This window comes from Cladophialophora immunda (genome assembly GCF_000835495.1).
Source record: "Cladophialophora immunda strain CBS 83496 unplaced genomic scaffold supercont1.2, whole genome shotgun sequence".
Taxonomy (NCBI): Eukaryota; Fungi; Ascomycota; class Eurotiomycetes; order Chaetothyriales; family Herpotrichiellaceae; genus Cladophialophora; species Cladophialophora immunda.
Genome location: NW_015622542.1, coordinates 4,733,617 through 4,756,396, shown reverse-complemented (window position 1 = coordinate 4,756,396; position 22,780 = coordinate 4,733,617). Strand labels below are relative to the sequence as shown.

Sequence of the window (22,780 nt, the reverse complement as noted above, 5' to 3'; positions counted from 1 at the left end):
AGCCATCGAGGAGGCCAACGGGAAGAACTTTCCCTCGAGTCAATTCATCAGAAATGACGGGTATCGAGATGGGGTCTTTCGGACTGGAACGACAAAGCTCGAGAGAAAACCTTGGTGCTTCGTCATACATGTCTAATGGAGACGAATCAACTCACATCGTTATGGTTCGGATGCTGGCCAGGCTCGCATACTTCCCATTGCCGATGTCGTCTTTCCATTGGAATCACCCTTTCAGGGCTAAGCGAGGGCGACAAGGCCCAGTCTTGGGCAATGCTTCTCCTACTCGCAGCCCCGGAAAAGTAATGGGGGCAATGTGGGGTATATTCCGCACATACTCCCATGATCGTCTATCCGGGGCATTCTTGATGGCTTCTCCACAGTGTTTTCTCCATATCGGGTCTGGACATCTTCATGGACGATATGCGGGTCGTGCTCTGGCCTGGAGAAACGGCCACGAGTCCACCCGAGAGTATGCTTCTCCTTCTTGATAAAAAGTGTCCGCTTCCCCAGATGGAGTTGACTCTCTTCCTCCCCAGCTTCCTGGAGGTATTCGGCGTGGAAGAAAACACATTCAGGTGCTTTGCAATACCAATATAGTTCTTCCCTTGTTCGTCGCAATGACAGTCATGGCGGAAGACAAGGAAATTGGCCAGCCTACAGCTGTTGAGAACGTCACGGAGCTGCACGAGTTCAAGAACGCAGAAGGCTATGTTATCGACGCCAGCGATCCTGAGCACGCAAACCTCAAACGAGCCCGCGATGGCCATACGATCCTCTTGCCTCAGCCCTCCGCCGACCCTAACGACCCTCTCAACTGGAGCCGCTTCAAAAAGCACATCATCTTGATCATCATCTCCATGACAGCATTCCTGCCAGACTATGGCAGTGCGACAGGAGCAGTTACGTTGCTTCCGCAAGCCGCAATTTGGAACATGACCCCCGACCACGTCAATCATTCTCAAGTCGGCAACGTCTTCATGTTGGGTGCTGGGGGTGTTGTCGTCGTGGCGCTGTCAGCCTACTTCGGTCGGCTTCCTGTGCTGTTCTACTTTATGGTGCTCGCCACAGCGACAGCGATATGGTGTGCAGCTGCAAAATCATTCGAGTCCTTCATGGCCGCGCGAATCCTGAATGGCTTCTTCAGCACTGTTGCCCAAGGCGGCGGCCTCATGTTCATCTATGACATGTTCTTTTTCCACGAAAGAGCGAGGAAAATCAATATCTGGGCGGCGTTTATCATTTTGTCCCCGTAAGTCCCTGTGCTAGTTTCAAGTCAACTTTGTCGAGAGACTGACAGGTCGCCATAGATATTTCGGCCCATTGTTTGCCGCTTTCATTATCAGCACCCAGCCCTGGCAAGTCCCTTTCTGGGTGTACGTTGCGGAGGTAAGATCGCATCTACCAGAGACCTGCCCAGCACTGACATCTTACAACACCACCAGACCTCCCTCTGTCTTGTCCTGATCATCTTGTTCGTTGAGGAAACCTACTATGATCGCCGAATTCCCCAGGACTCCCAACCACCTCGAGGCAGCCACGTCTCTCGCCTCCTAGGCATTTCGCAATGGAAATCCCGCCATGTGCGCAACACGCTCTCTCAAGCACTCATGCGACCCGTCAAAGTCATCTTGAAGCCCACCGTCTTCATCTCATGCTTCTACTATCTCCTCACCTTCGCCTGGGTCGTTGGCATCAACACCACCCTCTCCATCTTCCTCACGCCGCTCTACAACTTCGGCCCCAAACAGATTGGATACTTCTACTTCACTCCCATCGTCGCCGCCCTCATAGGCGAGGTCACGGGCCACTGGCTGCACGACTTCATCGCCACAAGCTACATCCGCAAGCACAAGGGCCACTTCGAGCCCGAGGTGCGCCTGCGCGCCATGTGGGTGTCCACGCCCTTCATGCTCGCCGGCCTCGTGGGGCTGGGCTTCGCCCTCGAAGACGGCTACCACTACATGGTGACCTCGGTCTTCTGGGGCCTCTACGTCTTCGGCATCATGGTCACCACCGTCGGCCTGAACGCCTACAACCTGGACAGCTACCCCGAGGCCTCGGGCGAGACCGCCTCGTGGGTCAACTTCTGCCGCACCACCGGCGGCTTCATCATCAGCTATTTCCAGGTCACCTGGGCGAACGCGCAGGGCACCAAAGTCAGCTTCGGCATCCAGGCCGCCATCTGCGCATTTGCCTTTTGCTTGATTGTCTTCCTGCAGTTCTTTGGCAAGAGGTTGAGGATGGTGGCTGGCGGGCTGAACTTTGCGACCTCTTGAAAACAAAAGGAGTGAAAAGTTGCTATAGTACAACATGCCTGGGTGTGCCCCTGATTATGAGAACGGTCTGCGTGAGAGCTACATAGACGTGGGAGGGTTACTTGTAGTTTTACTTGTACGAGCAATGTGTATCAACTGTTCGTTTCTCTTCCCTTAGAGGCTAGGGTCAATCGATCAACTCGGATCTGCGCTTGTCCGTTGCCTGGGCGCACGTACTGTTGCCATCCCTGGTACATCCTGCATTCGTTTTGCCTTGAGCGAGTGGGGTTTCACCACAATACATAGATATACATAAAAAAAAAACCGTGATGGCAAAGATGTGCACTGTAGATGGAATGCACCAGTCAACATGCGGATATAGGATCGGGCGCAGAGCCATTCCAGCAATACATGCTGAAAGCAGAGAATGTGGAGAAAGTAGGACATCATGGATTTGATTGCACTATGGCAGCTTTGGACAGCCACTTGGGGGGTTAGTGATGCAGCCAACTGTTGCGAGAATCGTCTGCCTGCAGTTCCCATAGCTTTGAAGCCTCGTTCGAAGGCCACGATCCCGTCGATGCTCGCATCCACCACGAATTTCTGTTTGTCTGTTCGCACAAGATGGCACCATCACCTTGGCATTAAATCCACTGGGTCCGGGCGATACAGTGGCGCATACAATGGCTCATTGAATATCCCTCACATGACAACTGCTTGTAGCAGAAGTATCTCTGTCGCCTAGTTGCAGCGACGAACACTGCCCCAGATGGAAAAAGGCTGTTGGGACTTCACGCTCATTTTTCTTTTTCGGCACCTATTCTGCGTTGTGACACCCGCCTCCAGCATCATCAGCTTGATCTGCGTTGAGGCAAGGGCAGTCACATCTGGCGGCTGGACCTGTGGAGCTGAGAACGCCTGAAAAGACTCAGGGGGTGAAGAGGTTGAGGCCCCTTCCACCACCTGGAGGAAGGCGAAAGTCCCGGGACGCATCTGGCGTCTCTCACCAAGAAGAGAAGGCCCATGCTGGAAAATCATACGCCTCAAGTTGAGTCGATATTTTTATGGGCCTCCCAGTTGTTCAGAAGTTTACCGACCTCTTTGAAGCTCACAGGCTTCGTCATATATATGTCGCATCCGCTGCTGAAAACCTCACTTTGGTCTCTCGCACTAGCCAATCCAGTCAAGGCGATGATCATGGCACCAGGTTTACAGCCGCGGAGGTCTTCGAACTGACGAATGGCACGGGTGGCCTCAAATCCGTCCAGCACTGGCATCGAAATATCCATAAAGATAATGTCGAAAGGCTCCTTGGCCGCTTGGACGGCGTCAACGGCCTGCTGACCATCCTCTGCTTGTTTGATTCGGCCGTATTTTCTCTTTGTCTTCAAGAACGTTTCGAGCAGTTTCAGATTGATTTTATTATCGTCCACCAGGAGAATATGCGGATCTACTCTGCCAGTGGCTGGCTGTGGTAGAGAGGGAGCCCTTGAGCGAATATTTGGTGCTTCATAGGGCGAGGCTGGGTTGCTTGGGCTCATGTGAATGGACCATCGATCGCTCTCGCGACGCATCCTCGAGCTCTCTTGACTGTGCGAAGGGAAGGGGAAGGATTCTCCTTCGCTGACATGATTTCTCGGCGTCCGCAGAGCGGTTATGGGATCATGGATCGCCATCTGCGCATTGTGGCTCGCTTGGGACGCAGCGAAAGTCTCGGTTGCCTGGACCATCTTGGCGTTATCAGTCTCACCAGGCGAGTTGAGGTCCATCTCAGCCAAGTCTTCCACCACCGACTCTGTTTCCGTTGTACCAGGAGTCATGCTTGCAAGATCAACGTTCGGAAGTACGACTTGTTGATTGACCGCCAGCGAGAATCGTGACCGCACAGCCGCTTGCTTTTCGAGAGCCAGCCGTATGCTGCGAGCCAGTTTGTGAGGACCACAAGGCTCTGAAACAAATTCCACAGCACTGCAAATGCGTTCTTCCAGTGACTGTACCAGTGCCACGCTGTGCCTGGACAGAACCGAGCACATTACCACCAATGCTGGACGTCGCCCAGGCGTCGCCACCAACCTGTTGAGCAAAAGTTCCAAGTTCTCCTCCTCTGCAATAACAACGGCGCAGCTATCACAAAGTTGCTGGTCCAGGAATGGAAGATTGTACCAGTCCTGCACATACGACTCAACGATGCGTGGGAGGTCGCCGTCTGGCTCCAGTTCCGACTGCCAGAACGTTACCGCCGCTTCCGACCATTCATCTCTCAACAGAGAAATAGAATTGTCGGCATTGGAGCTGCCAGTAGAATTCAGGCCGCTGGCACCGTCAGAGTAAGGAGTGGTCTGCGTGGAAGTCTGCCCCGGCAAAGGTCTCTTGATGGGTAGTACAACTTCCACCGTTGTCCCTTCGTTTAATTTGCTTTTCACGTCAATCGAACCGCCCAGCATCAGGATGATGCTGCGGACAATGCTCAACCCAAGCCCAGTTCCTGGGGCCAGTGCATTTTCTTGCGCAAATGGTACAAAGAGCTTGGTAGATAAGAACTCCTGCGAGATACCCTTTCCAGTATCCGCCACCGTCAACACCATCACGTCGTTGCCCTTTTCCTGTTGGGAAGTCTGCAGTTGGAGTCGCACCTTGATCGTCCCCCGGCTTGTATATTTGATGGCGTTTCCGGTGAGATTCATGATGATGCGGCGGACTGCCCCTGGCTGGGTTAAGAACGTCCAATCGGCTTTCTGCACGTCCAATGTGATCTTCACAGGGTCGACACAGTGGTTTTCGGACCGTCCTCTCCTTGCTCGACCTGATGCATCTCGTGGCATATCCGTTAGGTCCAATCCAGATGTGTATGTATAACCAAGAACCAAACCATCGACGACTTCCTCCAACACGGCCGACACGTCTATAACGCCAAGTAGTTGCAGCAGTGCAGGAGCGCCGTGGGATATAGACTTGGAAGAATTATCAGGGCCTAAAAAGTTATGGCGACGTGATCCGTGCGAATGTTTCTTATTCGAAGCTTGCCAGTGCTTTTGAAACGAGTTGATTTTCGAGAAATCCAGGACGTGGTTGATGGTATCCAGAAGCGTTCGCCCACAGGAATCAATGGTAGAAATAAGAGATCTCTGAAATCCGGAGAGATCTGTCTCAGCAAGGAACTCGACACTGGCAAGCAACCCATGTAATGGGCTCCGCATTTCGTGAGATATCGTGCCGACGAAGTCGGATTTTTGCCTATCGGCAATCATTGTGTCCAACCGCGAGCACTCGCCCATCAGTGTACTGCAGAAAGAGTTGAGAAAGGGCAATTCAATGGAGGGGTTGAAGGATCGTGTCTCCAAAGCTGTCGCGACGAAGCAACCATATGCAAACGATCCAGTTGTGGCATCCCACAGAGGCGTGAAGAGGACTTGTCCCGCGCAAGGAAAGGCGGTGCGGATAGCCCTCACTTCCAGCTGTTTCCGATGACTGTGCATGCGCGACTGATTTGGGGGGCTCCTGAGTCTGCCCGACGACTCTATATCATCTTCAGACGAGGATGATGCGTTCCATTCTAGAGTGAATAAGCGACCACCGGGATATCGTTTGATAAGATCCTGCAGCAAATCCCCATCTAGACCGTTCACCCTCTCATCCAACCCCTTTTCCGGTATGACTGGATTGGAAAGCGTTGAGTATGCGATAAACGAGGACTTTGTCGACGACTGAGCCTCTCCCTTGACTGTCCCCATAGCCTGGCCATGAGTATTACCATTCTTTTTATTTGGGTTACGCAAGCGAGCACCCACGGTCACAAATGCGACAGCGCCCTCTTCACCCAGATCTCCTAGGCATTCTCGCAGCAGATTCGCAGCTCTTGCAAAGGTTTTCGTGTGTGTCCTTGACTCACCGTCGGTTTCGGAGTTGCCATTCAAGTCATCCGCATCTGAGGAATCCGATGTGCTGAGATCTTCGGCGTGTTCGAGAGCGACGGTGGTCTGATTTCGAGAGCTGGACTCAGCCTGACCGGGCGATTTTAGTAGTGGAGATGGGTCATTTTCCAGAGGCACTGACAGGCCATAAGCAAACTTCGACCTCTTCTTGAAAAGAGGACTGTGGAGGAATCCTGCTTTCTCGCCGTGGATACTTTTGCGACCGGCAATAAAGGCTTCAAGACCTTCAGCCATTCGGCGAGACTGGCGTCCTTCTATCGCTTGTCGGTTGGTCTCCAGAAAGACCATTATCTGTTGCGCGGTCGACGCAAGGTACGACTCCTCGGCAGGGGTCAACCCGTTTGGGCGAGGTTGGGTGTCCATCTTTACATTGCATGGCGTTAGCTTCGTGGTTCCAGATGAATCCGAGAGAGCAATCACAGGTCTTGTAGCCTTTGCCGAAAGCTAAACAACATGAACTCAAAGAAAGGGAGGAGAGGCTTACAACAGCGAGACTGCCAATATTGACCCCGTCTCTTGTTGTGACCGGCACGCCTGCATAAAATCTGTAGTATGGGGGCCCCGAGATGATTTCCATATGGGCGAACTGGGATTTGGCAAGGTCGTTGATCACGAACTTCGGTACATCGTTTTGGTCTTTATTGTCGAGCCGGACGGTCATATCACAAATTCTACCCTTGAGCGGTACTGAGCTGCAGTCCAAGAGTATAGGATCTTCAACAAATTCATAGATCTCTTCGCCCTCATCTGTGGAGATTTTGGTGGCTTCACTCAGGGAATACATGACGTCGCGATCCATGACATTGATCATTGCTTTCCGGACTTTCAAGCGAAGCGCTGTCAATTGGCACAGGGGAGAGAGCGCCTTGCATAGATTAGGGACCTCATCGCTGGCGACATGGAGAACCGAGGGGCGACGGCGGAGGTGAGGATGGAAGAGATTGTCTGGTTGAAAGTAGTGGTAGAACTCTCGAGCCCTCCGTGCGTCGTCCATCTGACCGTCTGTCGGTTGGGCGAAAGCCGCACCGCCTTCTGCCGTGACCACCATGGCGCGCCGCGTGTATGAGAGGTCCTCCTGTTCTCGGGTTCCTGATGCTCCTCACAGATTCAAGTCTCTCTCCCGAGGAGAGCCGGCAGACAACTCGTCACCATAGCGGAAGGCGCAGGAAAGGGAGCGTACAGCGCAGGCAACAGAGATCGAGCAACGTGGAAGTGAGATAAGAACGGTCAATACTCTAAGTCTTGCAGTGCAGCGGGTTCGAGAACCAAGTAGGCCGCCCCACTTGAAAGAAAAGCGCAGTGACAAAACATTGAGCAATGTTCCTCGCTACCAACGCAGCGCAGGAGAGCGCAGGGTGAGCCCGTTACAAGGGCCATGAGAGAACTCTGTCCCGGGTCTGGAACGCCCAAGATGCTTAGGATCCCGCTCAAGTCACATAGCGTACCTGATGTATGTGGATCGATTGTGGCGGGCATGGTTGTGCACCGCAGATCGAAGCTAGGGGGGCCACAAGCCCGCAACTTCCGGCAACAAAATCCGAGGGCGCTGTGATAGTTTGCATCAGTTTCACCAGCAGTCCACCGTAAGCCCAGCTACGGATAGGCACTGAACCACGAGCTGCTACGCGTGCGAACGCTTCTCGACGTCAATGAACAATCGAAGCTTTAAGCTCAATACATTCGCAGCGAAACAGCCACGTTGGGCGACATCGTGAAGCAACTATTCTTCTTCGCATAGCTACCCCTTCTCCTCTCTTTCACGATGCGAGCGACGTCGCGGCTTTTCGCGACTGTCAGATCAGCCTCGAAATACCTCGAAGCCAATTCCCCCACAGGCCTCACTGGTCTCACAACACACCCGTCCCCTCGTCCTGCCCTCATCTACACCTACCGGCAAACCCTCAATAAGCTCGCCCAACTGCCCAAAAGCTCCGTTTACCGGCAATCCACCGAGGCTCTCACAAAACAGCGCCTGGAGATCATCGAGGCAGTAAAGCCAGAAGGACACGAACAATGGCTGGAACGGGTGCGCAAGCAGATCGAAGCTAGTCCGAAAGCTTTCAGCAAATTCTTGAACGAAGATGGCTCATTTGGTAGCGAGAAGCTGCATGTGGAACCAGTGGACAATTGGGATGGCAAGATCACGAGACGGGATGCGAAATATGAGGGACCAAACACGATGGCCCAGGCAGAGACGAAAGCGAGAGCCGTCAGTGATGAAGTGCGAGAAAAGGATCTCGAGGACAAGGAAGGGATTCCGCCGACCGTAGAGGATCTGGAGGTGGAACCACCGTTGACGAGAGAGCAGTACGTTTCCGTTTCCAAGCTCGAGCCTGGTATGCCGTTGCTAATCGAATGTAGGATCGAGGGGATCGAGCAAAAGATTGGTGCTGGCTTGATTGAAGAAGTCATCCAGGTTGCCGAAGGAGAGCTGGAACTGGTGGATGAGATGCTGCGACATCAAGTGTACGTCTTCCCTAGCGTCTCTATCACTCCCGTTTTCCCGTCTTGTACTTGCTAACAACTTTTAGATGGGAAGATCTGGAAGAAAAGACCCCCACAGGTCAATGGGTGTACTTTGAACGCGGCGAAAGAACCTAGTGTCTCTCATCGCATATTACTTGAGGGTCTCCGAAGTTGTACATACAATCCGGAAAACGGAAACGGAAACGGAATTTACAGCATTGATATACTGTCATTCCACATCTGATAGTGGTTGATGCAAGCCGTGAAAACAAAGCCTTTCATTGATTTTATCGCATGGTCTTGATGGGTCTTCCCTCCCCCGGACGGGCGTTCTTTAACCTAGACGTTCCGTCCAGTCGCTGCATGCAACCGTCCCTCTGCAATCTAATATGTACAATCATCCCCAATTGCTCTCGCCATATCTTTAGCCCACCTCCTCTCTCTGCTGCAACTCCTTGTTCCCAAGCTCCCCACTCCTTCACAGCATAAATCCCCTAGAAGGGGTTATCCTCCGGCGGCACCTCCCTGATCCAGTAGTTGCCGATGACGGGAAGCTTGGACAGAATATCTTGCCTCACGCGGGGAACTTCGCCGAAGAAAAAGACTGCAAAGACACCTGCCGCAACGCCGAAACCCGAAGCGATATAGCCGAAACGGAGGGCTTTGCCCATGCTCAGGCCCATGAAATTGGGGACGTGTTTAGTTCTGCAAGCATCCAATTTAGCTCCGGACCAGCGAGAAGCATCGCCAAGGGGGAGTAGAGCAGAGGGCGAAATGAACGTACTTTGGTCCATAGGGTGAAACGTAGGTCTCGTATGTTGGCTGCTTGTTGTAGACACGCAGAGGCGTCCGGCCGGAGCTTTGAAAGTGTTCGTAGGAAGGCATCTTGCCCTTCGTGGAGGAAGATCGAGCGCAACGAAGTCGAGGTGCTGAGGCTGGTGGTTTTCAAGCTGGGGAAAGAAGTTCAATGTCGTCGTGCAGTGCTGGAAAATGAGCTTTGAGCTTCGAAGATGCGGTACGGCTGCGGGGATGATACAAAAGCGCAGTCTGGCGATGTGGCCAATAAGACGGCAGGTAATTTAGGGTCAGATTATGCGCATTCGGACCACCATGCACCTCAGGCAATCTCACGTTGCCTTCATGGACAGTTGCTGCTTCCTCCGCGGTCTTCATCGCGCCTCGAAAGACGATGTCGTCGCCATGGCACTATGTCAGATTGAGAGCGCGAGGTGAGCTTTCTCAATACGTGATTTTGAATGCTGATGCAGCCATTCGAACCACTACGAGGAACGTTGACAATGTAGTGAGCGAACGACCATCTCTCTCGTGCCTACGGGGGTATGAAACGGGGGTGTGGAAAACGAACGGACACAGTTTGAGACTGGCTGGTGCTTCAAATCCATCTCTTAGGAATATCATCCTAACATTGTCCTTCTGGCCCGTACAGGGGTGGCTGCATGCTTCTCTTGAGATTGCAATGAATCGCGATGCAGGCCTGCACAACTTTGAGAGCATATTTGTCCCACGGTCAGTGCCGGGCATCGTCTCCACCGACCACCCTTAAAAACACTCGTCAGAATCCGGCGGATTGAAAAAAGAATGATTTTATGGCATCGTCACACTCATCATTCTTAGGTCGGACTGGCAGAACTTAGAGCAAGCAAAGATATTGCAAACACTGCCTGAGGTTTGACGGATCCCAATGTTCTGCTTCAGCCTCAAGACGCACGGAGATCAGATCCAAGACATTCCCCTCTCTGTTGAAGAAATGGTGCAGAGAGCCATCCATGCGTAATTGGATTGTCGACGGCATAATCGACGAGGGCTACTGGATCAGCCTTTTTCTTGCCATGCCTTCTTCTCTAACATCATGTACAGACTGTCACACCACTTCTCCCCCACCTTGTATGTTCTCTCCTCGAATCCTTTCACCACAAACCCGGCCTTTTTCAATAACCCAATGCACGACTCGTTGTCTGGATCTACATCTGCCGTGATCTCGCTCATTTCTACCTCGCCGAAGAAGTACGGGATCACGGCATTAAGTGCTTCTTGCGCGATGCCTCTACCCCAGTATTTGCGAGCCAGGAAGAATCCGATCTCCTGGTCTTTCCAAACGCCGATCTTGCCGACGGCCACAGGACAACCTGCAGCCGGGGTCGTGAGTGTGATGATGAAGTCCGTGACGCCGTTATGCGGAGAGCCGAGCATGGTTGAAAGCCATCTTGCTGTGGAAGTAAGGCAGGTGTGTGGTATCGAGCCCCTTCACAAAGATTGTTATGCGAGAACGTTCCAGGGAAATTTGTGACCACACCGGACAGTAGTGACACAACTTACATGTACTTCATCACCTCGGGATCCGAAAATGCCTCGTACAGGGCTGCTTCGTCAGCGGTGGTTGCTCTTGCACCTCGCAGAAGGAGCCTGGCCGTCGAGATTTCGACTTTTCCGTCTTCTACGTGTGAGATTGTTGCCATTTCCTCGAGGCTGATCGGCACATTCCATGTCCTCGGTCTGTCGTACTAGGGGAGAGGTATTGGCTTTGGGCGAAGTCAATATATCGCACACACTGTTTGTATATCGCAGAAGAGAAGATAATTTCAGCAGGTCCTGGAAAAGACCGACACCTTGCCAAGTTATGAAGAGTCATACCAGTTGCGTGGCGGACTCAATGCATTGTTTAGCGGTGCAACACTGAGCTCCCCCCACCCTGCAGTTTATGCCAGATGCGGAAAGCACAGCCCGTGGGAGCGCAAAGGAGTGCAGCCTTGTCCGGTTGTGTCGACTCAGTGGGCGAGTTCCAATAAATACACCGATCTTTCAACTTCGTTGCCAGTTGTCCCATTCGTAGTCTCAATTATCATACGTTGTGAGCCTTGAGCAGGTCCACTACTGGGGACGCCTGCAAGCGGGGGAGACTTGATTATCAAACTCCCATTTGATTCCATTTGATCCTCCGCCTGCGTCATGCGCATTGCCCAGCAGCTGATCTCGCGAAAGCCTTGGGCAGGCACTTCCACGCAACTCCATTTCGTGATCTGTGCTGGGTGAGTAACGTAGCTGTGGCATCGTACGCATTGACGTCCGTTATCCTTCCCATATTCGCAGCAGCCCGAAGATGAGGATTTCTCGCGTAGATTCCTCAGGTTTCTGTCGTTAACTGCAAACACCGTAGTTGTTCGTTGCAAGGTGGATTTCCTGGATGAACTAATCTGCCCCGTATCGCTGAATCTGCTGGGATCGTATTGTTCTTGTAGTCGCTGCCTTCCGCTATCTAGACCAGAACAAGCACATATCACCGATCTGGTTATCAACAGTCAAGTCTCTTGCTTGGGATGACCAGAGTTATGTGGCTTGTTGCCGAAGAATGCGAAGACCCATTGACCAAAAGCGCTTTTGACCCTCGTTTGCCAGAGATACATACGAGAGGACCCCGAGACAAGTTGACACTGATAATACACTCCTCCCTACTGGGTTTATGCTCGCTGTGGCTTCAGCCCAGGAGACCGTGACTGTTTCTCCCCGGCCCTGGCGTGGCTAAAGCATCCCCAGCCATTGAGAGAACGTGAACCGTCTGGCAGGTTTCATGATATGGGAAATCTACATTTTCCCCGGAGGATGGTGCATGTCACAACCCGGTTTCTCGTCGAGCTTGGTAAGAGCCGTATTACTCGTGGCATCTGTTCATAGTGCAGATTGGACCACCGGCAGCCGCCTCGTTCTTTGTCCGTTGAAGTCAGCCCCTGTACGTTGGATTCGATCACCAGCGTACTCCCCCAGCAAGGCGCAGGACCCACTTGATATCACTGAGGACAATAACTCACAATATATATTTGTGTCGCCAAATTCCAGTCAACATTCGACCTGCAAAGTGATTTGGAAATAAGTCTCGTCCACAGTCTCATCCTCATCTCCCTAACTCGCAGCCAGAAGTGAATAGCCAAGGATCATTGAAACGTAGGAGCTCTACTTTGTAACTCCCTAATTCGGATGATATGATGACTTCGGATATGCTCATAGTGGTTCCCCGAAAATGCGCAGGAGCTCTGGTCTAGGATAAGCTATAGGTGGGAGCAACTCATCGCCCAGCTAACTGAATGCGAAACCAAAAAAACCCTTGACTGGGTTTTCTCACAAGCTGAGTTTTTTGCAATTTTTGTGGGCAGTTGTGTAGGGAAAAGGTGTGCCCTGAACATCGTTTGCGCGCTCCCTTTTTTTTTCGCCAAGACAAGAAAGCGAAATGAACGTGTCTCATGGGTGATGGATGATGCCTGGTTGGGGTGCGTCAGGACATCGGCTCAACGTTTGCCCGGATAGCAGTCTGAAGGACAGTAATTGCAGGCTCTCTCCGCCCTGCAGAAGATGTGTGAGAATCCTGTAACTGTGTGAGTAACAGATGGACATCTTCAAATGTGTTCAAGAATTGGAGTGAAGAATTGGAGTGAAGGAATGAATGGTCCGAGAGCTTGTAAGGAAGGCATCTTCTTTGTATTGACCGGTTCCGCGACGTCGAACGGTGCCCCTTCAACAACTTGACGGATGCTATTCTCATGACCCCGTTCAATTGCTGGCAATCATAATCCTCATCGAATAGTCGTGGCCCGTAAAGCTATTAGAGATACCCGTATAAAATGGGGCCTGGAGGACAGATACGTCTTTCGGCTTGCTTGGCCATTCACCCAATTCTGGGAGACATCGTTGCCGACAACGGATTGTACAATGGTAGCTCTGTGTGTATGTATGTATGCATGCCTGACTCATTCGCCGAACAGTCTCCTTACCCGCCGTAGTACACTGTCCTTCTCCGGGTCATAAGGGTGATCTTTGCTTGGAATTTCGAGGACAGCAGGGAACGGATCTTGGAATCTGTCGACAGTGTCTCGAATTTGCTCGGCAATCTATAGCAAGATCAGCATCCCACTTCAGCCTTGGATCTGTAGCCTTGCCACACATGTTGATTTATTAAAACGATTCCAATATCTTTCCGCTCTTTCGTAAATCTGTTGAATGCTTGCTCGATTTGGGGCTTCTCGGTCTTTGCATCGCACACGAGAAAGTTCTTCTGTGAGTCGGGGGGGTCGGTGATATGCCCAATGCCTGCAAGCAATAGGCCAGTGACTGAGCTGGAACATGCGGGTGAGTCGAGAGGGTCAGCCGTTTGGCAGTCGGCGGGGGACTTACTCTTCGTCCCCAATGACAGCAATGAATTGCCGGTCCTAGACAGTTATCATAAGTAGATTATCTAGTGACAAGAGCAGCGTGGGTACCTTGTATGCTGACGCTGGCGCTGCCATTGTTGCGAAATGTTGGAGCCTGAGCTTTGGAAATCGAATGAAGCTGGCTGAAGCTTCTCCCGAGAAGTGAAGGAGGTGCAGTCAGTCATATACCAGCTCGTACCCCAACGCAGCTCGCGTAGCGCATCGGCGGGCCAGTGACGTCTCCGATTGGCTGCATTTCGTCATTGTTTACGCTGGTCTTCCACCACTGCTCCCCAAATTTCATCTTCGCTCAGTGGCATTCAAATTGAGACTCTGCGATCGCATCATTCTGCCTGCGATTCTGCAGGAGAATGTGTTCGGGGCGTGCGTCACACTCTGCTTCACCTAAAGGATGCCCAAGTTTGTGAGGCGTCAGCCTCTCACAGAGCGCATCAAGGGCTACCTCAACCCCTACGATTTCCTCCTGTGGCTGTCAGAGGAACTTGAGTCCAATGGCTGGGATCAACTTGAGAAGGAATGGGCTGCACCAATTGGTATTGCGTTGAATGTCATCTTTGTCATCGCGAGAGCCAATTCCAAATCCCAAACGACCAGTTATGATGATGTGTTTGGCGATGTGCCGGGAGTGGCGTGGACAACCTGGCTGGTAAGAGCTGTCGTGACCGTCAAAGACCAGCCCGAATCTGAAAGTGTCGCAGGCTACCTTCATTGTCCACTTCTTAACGCTGTTCTGCGCCGTCAATGCTACCTACACCTTCTGGCGGAAAAGGCATTACCGGCTGTTCGAAACATCCGTCGACGACGTCCCGAGCACCCCTTCCGCCAAACGAGTCCGAGTCGATTCCTCCCCAGTTTCCTCGTCTCCCTTACAGTTTCTTTCGCGTATCATTGGAACAGAGACAGCACAGTCAAGAGCACATCCTGATCCAACAAGAGACGTCTGGGAAGTCGCCATCTGGGACCCCTTACCAATATCCCTACGCTTGTTCTGTTACTTCAGTCCTGGCCACATCCTTGTTTACTGGCTTTTCCTACCCACTCTGTCTTCTGACCCTCGACCTAGCGTCACAATTGCGACTGCCATGTTCGTCGCACTGCTCCTCTCCGCGCAGCTCATCTTCCTCCAGTCAAGCTACTCCGCTCAGGTCAAAGATTCAGCCTTGATCTCCAAAGAAGTATTGCATGAGTACGATACAAAATATGTCAGACCACGGACTCAGCCACTGTACCGAGACGTAGGCACTCAGTTCAGTGAGCAAGCCTCATACAGCCCAGCTCGTGATGAGAGGTACAACAAGGTCGACGTCTACAAACCAATGGTGGTGATCAATCGCGGGTTCAGACCGAATCCAAACCCCAATTACACGCAGTATACAGATCCCGATACAGCGATACCTGGCTCCAATCTCCGACAACGAACAACCACCCCGGATTTCCGTTCACCAATTCACAATGCCAACCCCGGCACAGCTGTGAGACCTCTGATCGGAATGCGGCAACCAAATTTTCGACCAACAGCCACTGGTGGTGAGGGCGGAAGTCTTGGTGTATACTCCCATGCTGCCTCCCCTCTCCGGAAAAGTGCGTCTGCCCAATTTTCTCGTGAGAATAGGGTAACGAGTCCAGAAAAACGAGGGTCAAGCCCGGACAAGAGAATGAGTGTGCCTGCTGCTGCTGTTTCTCAAAGATGGGCTCAGTTCCAACCCGATAAACACCGAAGAGAGAGCGGTCGGTTCTAATAGATGTACGATTATTCCAAAAAGCGAGATACCCTTTCGTAAATGGCTTCTACAGAGTCCCCAGTTCCTGCTCCTTGGGCGAATCAATTTCAGTTGTCCCTTCCGCCACTGCATCATGGCGCTTCCCGCGGATATTCCACCGTCAGGGTAACCGTCTTTCAAAATACCACCGGCCATGTGGCATGGCGTCCTCCAAACCACGCCTGGTGCACAGACCAGTATATGGTATGAAGTACATATCATAGCAACCATCTCCGGTTTCCCACGATGCCTGGGAAGCATCCACATTCTTCCCCTGAAGTTTCACCCTCTTTTACCTCTCGTCTTGCCCACAAATTCTCATCCTCAATAGGTTCATTCACCATCAAGAAGCAGACCTCACCAGAGAAAGGAGAAGGCAGTCCCTTCAGACATCAGCGCTCATTACGACACACTTCTAAGTTTTGCTACGATCAAATTACCTGTGACCAAGACCCAGGGAAACAATGCACCAATTTCTACTGTGACGGCATCGACGACCAGCGACTACGCACCTCAGTAGAGCAGAGTGCCGAATGCCAATCGATATTCGATGGAGAGTCTCACTTCCAGCGAGATTTGCGATCGCGTGGATTGAACACTGCACCGGAGCTCGATGCTGCACACGTTACCTCGGGTCACTCACGCCGCCGAGCTCGTGGCTTTGTCGGCGGTTACTCAAGTCAAGAAGCTAAGAAGTCTAGAGTGGATATCGAGCCGCTGAAGAAAGCGCAGGGTGATAGCCCTGCGACTTGCTCGGAGATGCATCGCCTTGTCAGCAGCGATGACTACCTGCTCGCTCGTGGCGCAAACCCCCGGACTGGAGTAGTCACACCTGGATCGCACAGCGCTAGCAGCTCCATTGATCGGAATCAAAACGACTTGTCAAGGATCGGACGTCAAGGTCCCTCGAGTCGATGGCGGCAAAGAGGAGACCAGTGGATTAGCTTGGATCTAGATGAGCCAACGCCTCTATCAGCGTCCGTGACAGATGAACCTCTGGAACATCAATACCAAACCCTCAGGACTCCACAGAAGCTTGCGACCAATGGGAGAAAAGCTTCATTACTTGACCATGGCGGTGTGCAAAGTGATCACAATGTCAACCCGTCCTACGGTCCTGCAGTGACAGTCCCACTGCATCAGAATGCGCCGGGAGTTGGCATGGAACCAGAAGGCGTTCACAGTGGCGTCGAACAAGTCAATTTGCAAGACAATATAAAGCTCAACAGCGCAATTAAGCGGAAGCCTGTTGGGAGTCCTCCGAGTAGAAGCACCGCAGAGCTAGTTTCACATCCTCAGCGAGGTACGAGCGGAAGCACGGACACCGTCCGAAAGAATCCCATATTCAGCGGCGAGACTCGATCCTCCTCGGCACCTGATCCTCTAAAAGGACGCTTGTTCCGACCCCAACCTGTCGAGAAGAATCTGCCGAGGATTCCCACCCGCAGCTCAGACACTGGAAGTCAAACTGGAGACGACCCTTTTTTAGGGGTCCTCAAGACGGACCAGCAAGCAGACGTCCAAAATTCAAAAACCTCAAACATCTCTGGCCGTCATACAGTCGAAAAAGAACTACCATGTCTGCCGATGAACAGTGGCCTATCCCAGTCGATGCCGGAACAGTTACCGTATCCGACTACCCCGAAGGGAGAGAACGGAATGAGCATGACAGGACCTCTAAATTCGTACTCCGCAGCCCCCCAGGGTCCGAGGGGAGGCGATCTGGTATACCCATACATTCGCACGCGGAAGCCAATGTACCCGATCCCCCCCCCAGCGAAACACATCAAACCCATCGGGGAGAGAGTGATGCCAATCCCAGAGTACGACAACCCTCCGAAGCACCTATTGCCGTTGACGCAGACGACTGGTCCCAGGGTCAAAGGGCCACGAGCCCTATCTCCGCCGGAAACAAAGTTGCTCAACAGAATGAGACAAGGTTTCGATCCGTTGTCGAGTACCACTACCATTCCCACAGACATATCCATGGGCGCGCGCCGTCTCGAAAGGCCACTCCGCGTGGCCGTAAGACCTCAGCCGCCCGATCAATGGATGTTGAACCGTGGCCAACGTGGTTTCCGCCTGAAACCACCTCCTCCCGGCGACACAGACATTATCATGAACACTACCACGAATATGAATGCCGATGCCATCATGTCAATCCCAATGCCAAGGATCAGGCCCAGGGAAATGGGCCGACCCCCCTTGCTCACGAGAGCCGAAGGGATGTACGTCGTGCCCAGAATGGGGCCACCAACGGCTCGGTCAGAGTTGACAGACCCAAAGCTTCAATGGCTACGGATGCCATCGGCCGTGGAGAAAATCGCAGGAGAAGGTTGCCTCATGCCGGAGACGAACCTCATGCCGAAGCCTTTGAAACCACGCCTACAACCCTTCCAAGGACCCATAACGTTCAACGACGTACCACCCGACCGCACAGAAATGAGCTCCAGCGATCTTGGCCTGATGAGGAGATGCAGCCATTGCAATCATGGATTCGTGGACGCCAAGCTTCACAATACAGATAGTGTCATCCCTACATCCGCCCCCCAGAAGGACTTCGACAAAGCAAACGTGGGTACTAAAGCTTTGCATCCCAAAGGAAGCCCACTTCCAGAACTACCCCAGGATACAGCTGCGCAAGAAAACATAGAAATTCAACGCAAGATAACGAGCCACATGCAACAGAACGTCGATGTCGTCGATGAGCGTGATCATACCATCTGCTGCCCCGAATGCTGCAAACTCGATTGTCATGAAGGTTGTCTCGGTCATCCCAGCCCAACATGGGCATCTAATTCTATTGAGAACCTCTGGTCAGAAGTCCCAAGTTCAACCAGTTCTAGTGAACCAGAAACGCAAGCAGACATAAGGGATAAAAAGGCTCAGGAGAGGAGCAAGACCACGCGGCTGGCTGCCGTCAAGACTGTACAGAAGAAGTCGCACAAGGTAGAGGCACCCAAGCCCGGCAATCATATTCAAGCAGCTTTGTCCAAGGCTGCCTCTGTTGAGTTGACAATGCAACCCCTGACATCAGTCATAGACCCCCGTTGCGACTCAATCAAACGGCTGCCTGACGCAGTAGCTGCAGCATTGAGCGCGATGGAAGCGCCATCGCAGAAAGAAACGAAAGAGACATTGGCAGCAGCATTTAGTGCCACCGGGCCATCACAACGAAAAGGTGCTGCGGCTCGCCCCACTATGCACAGAAGACAGAGAAGTTCAAGCTTACCCATTATCGGGACCGGCATCCCTTTACGCATTGGCAGCGAAAGGGCCCGATATCACCGCGCCGCGAGCGGAGGGTCTCGGGTCCGCGTTCCAACACCTCTTGGCTCCGCGATCTCCTGCTTCAACTCCGGTAAGGATGGTTCGACCAAAAGACGCAATCTCAGCGGCGCGAGCGTCACGACCATCGACCTGCAAGTCCCGAGTCTTTTGTCCCTAGCCTCTTGTAGCAGTTATGCTGCAATTGGCGATGTGCTTCTCATACCCCTTGAAGCCGGCAAGATGTGGGTTCGCAATCACCCTCAAGTTCTTCCCTTGGGGAAAAAACTGGCTCAGAGAGGCTGGGTCATGGCCCAACTCATGATGAGGACGGGATGGCGTCTGTGGGCGATGGTATTTGTGTACTCCAAGACCGGGAAGATCAAGCTTCGCCTTGATAAAGGGGAGACGGCTGGTGGATTTGTGCTGGATGTGGGGAGGAGTCTGCTTTATTTGATTGTCTTTGCCGCGTTGAGTACGTTAGCCCTCCGGCTGTTGGGGCTGGTGCTAGGGTTATTGGGGATTCTTGGGTGGATTGTAAGAACTGTGTTTTGGGTGTTGAAGGCTATTTTGGGGGCTGGTCAGGTGAAGTAGAGGGTAATGCGAGAGTAACAGACAATGGAGGAGTATGAGGAAGGGTTGTCGAAATGCTGCTGGTGGGGGAACATCATTATCCGAGAAGCACAATGCTAAATAGATATAGTTAGTTTAGATCGAGCAATAGGATATCAGTACGGAGTAGCATTGGCGCGATTCGGAATCCCTTGCCGGTGGTTAGCGAAAACTTCTATGCAGCCTTGTCAGCCTCGTCGAGCCTTATCCGCTCCCCATTCGCTGCCCCGCGATTTTGCGGGTGCCCCAGCTACATCATCGATTGGCTACTAATAACAAGCGGTGTAAGGGGGGCAAGGTGAGGGGGGGGGCAATGGACTCGAGCTTCATCGCCATTTAACACCATCCGTCTTGCCCATCCCGCCCACAATTACTCCTCCTAACGTCACCACCATCACCGCCATCACCACCATCACCGCCATCACCACCATCACCGCCATCACCGCCATCACCACCATCACCGCCATCACCACCATCACCGCCATCACCGCCATCACCACCATCACCGCCATCACCACCATCATCATGAGCAGTATAGCTATCAATCAGGAACAGCAGTCAGAGAGCAACGGCTCTCAGGGAGCATCATTTCTGAGCCTCCCGTTGGAGATCCGTGACCACATCTATGCTCTTCTTTTCGACGGCCTCGTCGTCTCTCCAGTAGTAGAGGCATCTGATGATAATGAAATACCACCTTATAGTCTGTCATCAACATCCGAACCGGCCATTCCCATATCGTCTCTGCTCCTGCCGTACGACGCGGTAGAGTCTTCTGTCAACGAAATATCATCTCACAGTCAGTGGCCAACATCCGAACCAGCAATTCCCATATGGTCTCTGCTCCAGCCATACGATGCAGCAGAGCCTTCTGTCAACGGAATATCACCTCACAATCAGTCGTCAACATCCGAACCAGCCATTCCCATATGGTCTCTGCTCCAGCCGCCCGATGCAAGAGAGTCTTCTGTCAGCGAAATATCATCTCACAGTCAGCCGCCAGCCGAAGCAGACTCATCCGCCGATACAAAGTCTTCCGTGAAAGTTGAGAATGATCCGATCCCACTCTTGGATGCGCTCAGCATCTTCCTAGTCTGTCGCCAAGTCTATGCCGAGGCTCAGGGCACGTTTTTCCGTTTTGCAACCTTCAGCCTTGAAACGTACGGACAACACGAGCTCTTCACCCAAGAGCGCATGCTTCCGAATTTGCAACGTGTCCAACGTCTACGTATCTCCTTTGGCTTGTTAGACGAATGGACAACCGACGAACTCGACGAGCGGACACCTACTCTCGCCGAATTCGAGATTCGCGACATCACAGCTCGTCTGGGGCACCGAGACCTTGCTGGTCTGGACGAATTATACCAACAGAGCCTCCCTGGCCCTAATTTTCGGCCTCCAAGTCGTCTAGCAGAGCATTGGCTGAAATACTGTGCAATGATCGTGTTGGGGTGCGTGAGGATGCCACATCATCTGATCCCCGAACACATGGACGAAATTGGCGAACGAGGGACCCTGATCTTGTGTTTTCAACCACGCTGTGTGTTTGACCTTCCACCCGAGGACCACCTCCCAATGTTTAGTCTCGCTGAGCACTCTTTTGGAGACTTGGTGTATTCCCATTCCAAAGGACAAACGACGTTCGTAAGATACGCCGTGCATGAGGAGCCTTCTGTCTGTGTAGCCGGTGGACTCTGAATTGGCTCCCGATATGATTGCGCTGTGTCCATCTGATGCCGGGGGGTAAGATGAGAAGGTGGTAATTGATGATCTGAGATCTCACAGACACGCAGATCCTGAGAAGGTGGTAATTGATGATCTGAGATCTCACAGACACGCAGATCCTGAGAAGGTGTCTCGACTGAAAAGTGCATTGAGTATTTCTATTACGGATTATTCGAGGACTCTGAAATAGGCAAGGAGCTGGGGGGGATGTTGGCATGGAATGTGTCTCTTTTAAAATGGTGAGGGATAGCACAAAAAGAGTCCTCTGGACCTTGTTGGTCTTTGGATCTAGGGCCGGAATTGGCCATTTGCGTTAATCGGATCAAATGGAAATGTCAAGGCAGATTATTACAACCTTCTTTCCAGATTATCTGTGCACTACCAGTGAGTGAGCCCGAAAAGTTACTGAGCGGAAAATGCGCCTACCACGTTCTCACCGATTTCTCCTTTGTCGAGTGTCGAGCGTCCAGGACCAAGCAAGGAGGTGATCACGAACTGAGGTTTGGTTCTCGAGCACTGCGTGTCATTGGCGGAGTCACTGGTTCCAGATCTCGAGTCTTTGTCTCTATTTGCGGAAAAGACACACCTCTAGGTACCTAGATTACCAGGCGACGAAACACGTATCTTGCCATATGCAGTGTACGCCCAAGAGTGGTCCTTGGAGAAAGATGTTCCTAGTCAAGTCATTTTGTGACCTGAGCACCCCAAGTCTGCCTCGCGTAGCCTCAGAGTTAGCCTCACTCCTCGCAGGGGCTCCAGGCTGCCTAGTCCGAGATCTAGATTGCTTTAACCTCTCAAGTCCCCAGTGTCCCCCGGCTCGCGTACCCGTGCCTTACGTGTGTTTAGTCTCTAGCACACCATTTCTCATGTTCTCGCTTAAGTCTCGCAAATGGAGGCCTGAAACGGTCGTAATCTGGGGAAGCAAATTCGATTCCACGCAATTGATCAAATGAAATCTGGACAAATACTCGATATTGGAAGTTTTAAGCGGGCTGGGGAAGGTTGACAGATACGAATTGCGGATGGAACGTTTTCTACCTCTGGTAATACAAGTAGGCGTAGCGCTCCTAGCTCTAGGCTGTGTCTTTATCCATTTCAGGGCATTTCTGCAATACTTGGTTGACAGTGTGAATGCGCCAGTAAAAGCCATCGAGATCAAATTGAGTTGAGCTTTGGGCTAGGCAGGCAGAACATCCAGTTGAGGCTAGGGGGCGTAGCTGCGTACATGCTTGCGATGGTAAGTTTGGGGCCGGTGTAGCCTGTCGACACATCTTTAGCAGCTCCTAGACAAGGCAGAGTTACCCAAGAGTGCCTCTCCCGCTTCTTTCGACCGTAACACCTGGGCCAAATAGATAAATTCACCAAGTATCACGCACCCATTGCCATCAGGGGAAAAGTTGAACCTTCATGGAATACCCTGGTAAAAGTTAGCTCGACGTGTTTCATCAAGTCTTGGGAGACATCGCTGTCGTTCTTGGCCTGCCTTTGATCAGCGCACGCCAGCAAAGGATGCAAGATGCCACCAGCTGATATCTCAACATCGGAGT

The 22,780-nt window shown here is 52.2% G+C and overlaps 9 protein-coding genes across 10 annotated transcripts; 5 read left to right on the top strand and 4 right to left on the bottom strand.

Annotated features, from left to right (window-relative positions):
- The first annotated feature begins 602 nt into the window (after positions 1-602).
- Positions 603-2,371, top strand: PV07_03913 (uncharacterized protein). The gene is made up of 3 exons (XM_016390675.1): positions 603-1,249; positions 1,308-1,386; positions 1,443-2,371. The coding sequence occupies exons 1-3, from the start codon at positions 618-620 to the stop codon at positions 2,274-2,276; spliced, it is 1,545 nt and encodes a 514-aa protein (XP_016252577.1). The 5' UTR covers positions 603-617; the 3' UTR covers positions 2,277-2,371.
- On the bottom strand, positions 2,371-7,611 carry PV07_03912. Of its 2 annotated transcripts, XM_016390674.1 has the most exons (3): positions 6,672-7,611; positions 6,309-6,550; positions 2,371-6,256 (listed from the first exon to the last, which is right to left on the bottom strand). In XM_016390674.1, exon 3 carries the CDS (start codon positions 5,984-5,986, stop codon positions 3,299-3,301), a length of 2,688 nt encoding a protein of 895 aa, XP_016252576.1. In that variant the 5' UTR covers positions 5,987-6,256; positions 6,309-6,550; positions 6,672-7,611; the 3' UTR covers positions 2,371-3,298. The 2 variants fall into 2 exon arrangements, with proteins under 2 accessions (XP_016252576.1, XP_016252575.1); XM_016390673.1 differs by having other exon boundaries at positions 2,371-6,550.
- Positions 7,612-7,838: 227 nt separating this feature from the next.
- Positions 7,839-9,035, top strand: PV07_03911 (uncharacterized protein). The gene is made up of 3 exons (XM_016390672.1): positions 7,839-8,494; positions 8,549-8,653; positions 8,719-9,035. The coding sequence occupies exons 1-3, from the start codon at positions 7,950-7,952 to the stop codon at positions 8,786-8,788; spliced, it is 720 nt and encodes a 239-aa protein (XP_016252574.1). The 5' UTR covers positions 7,839-7,949; the 3' UTR covers positions 8,789-9,035.
- On the bottom strand, positions 8,794-9,706 carry PV07_03910 (uncharacterized protein). The gene is made up of 2 exons (XM_016390671.1): positions 9,438-9,706; positions 8,794-9,358 (listed from the first exon to the last, which is right to left on the bottom strand). Exons 1-2 carry the CDS (start codon positions 9,536-9,538, stop codon positions 9,148-9,150), a joined length of 312 nt encoding a protein of 103 aa, XP_016252573.1. The 5' UTR covers positions 9,539-9,706; the 3' UTR covers positions 8,794-9,147.
- A 446-nt stretch (positions 9,707-10,152) lies between these two features.
- PV07_03909 (uncharacterized protein) lies at positions 10,153-11,279 on the bottom strand. Its single transcript, XM_016390670.1, has 2 exons — positions 10,991-11,279; positions 10,153-10,916 (listed from the first exon to the last, which is right to left on the bottom strand). The coding sequence occupies exons 1-2, from the start codon at positions 11,128-11,130 to the stop codon at positions 10,487-10,489; spliced, it is 570 nt and encodes a 189-aa protein (XP_016252572.1). The 5' UTR covers positions 11,131-11,279; the 3' UTR covers positions 10,153-10,486.
- A 694-nt stretch (positions 11,280-11,973) lies between these two features.
- Positions 11,974-14,007, bottom strand: PV07_03908 (V-type proton ATPase subunit F). The gene is made up of 5 exons (XM_016390669.1): positions 13,921-14,007; positions 13,835-13,869; positions 13,605-13,776; positions 12,478-13,551; positions 11,974-12,374 (listed from the first exon to the last, which is right to left on the bottom strand). The coding sequence occupies exons 1-4, from the start codon at positions 13,945-13,947 to the stop codon at positions 13,411-13,413; spliced, it is 375 nt and encodes a 124-aa protein (XP_016252571.1). The 5' UTR covers positions 13,948-14,007; the 3' UTR covers positions 11,974-12,374; positions 12,478-13,410.
- Positions 14,008-14,165: 158 nt separating this feature from the next.
- Positions 14,166-17,425, top strand: PV07_03907 (uncharacterized protein). Its single transcript, XM_016390668.1, has 2 exons — positions 14,166-14,518; positions 14,571-17,425. The coding sequence occupies exons 1-2, from the start codon at positions 14,264-14,266 to the stop codon at positions 15,609-15,611; spliced, it is 1,296 nt and encodes a 431-aa protein (XP_016252570.1). The 5' UTR covers positions 14,166-14,263; the 3' UTR covers positions 15,612-17,425.
- Positions 17,416-19,628, top strand: PV07_03906 (uncharacterized protein). The gene has a single exon (XM_016390667.1). It carries the CDS (start codon positions 17,442-17,444, stop codon positions 19,491-19,493), a length of 2,052 nt encoding a protein of 683 aa, XP_016252569.1. The 5' UTR covers positions 17,416-17,441; the 3' UTR covers positions 19,494-19,628.
- Positions 19,629-20,036: 408 nt separating this feature from the next.
- PV07_03905 (uncharacterized protein) lies at positions 20,037-21,440 on the top strand (the record flags this gene model as incomplete). The annotated part of the gene is made up of 1 exon (XM_016390666.1): positions 20,037-21,440. One exon carries the CDS (start codon positions 20,037-20,039, stop codon positions 21,204-21,206), a length of 1,170 nt encoding a protein of 389 aa, XP_016252568.1. The 3' UTR covers positions 21,207-21,440.
- Between the last annotated feature and the right edge of the window lie 1,340 nt (positions 21,441-22,780).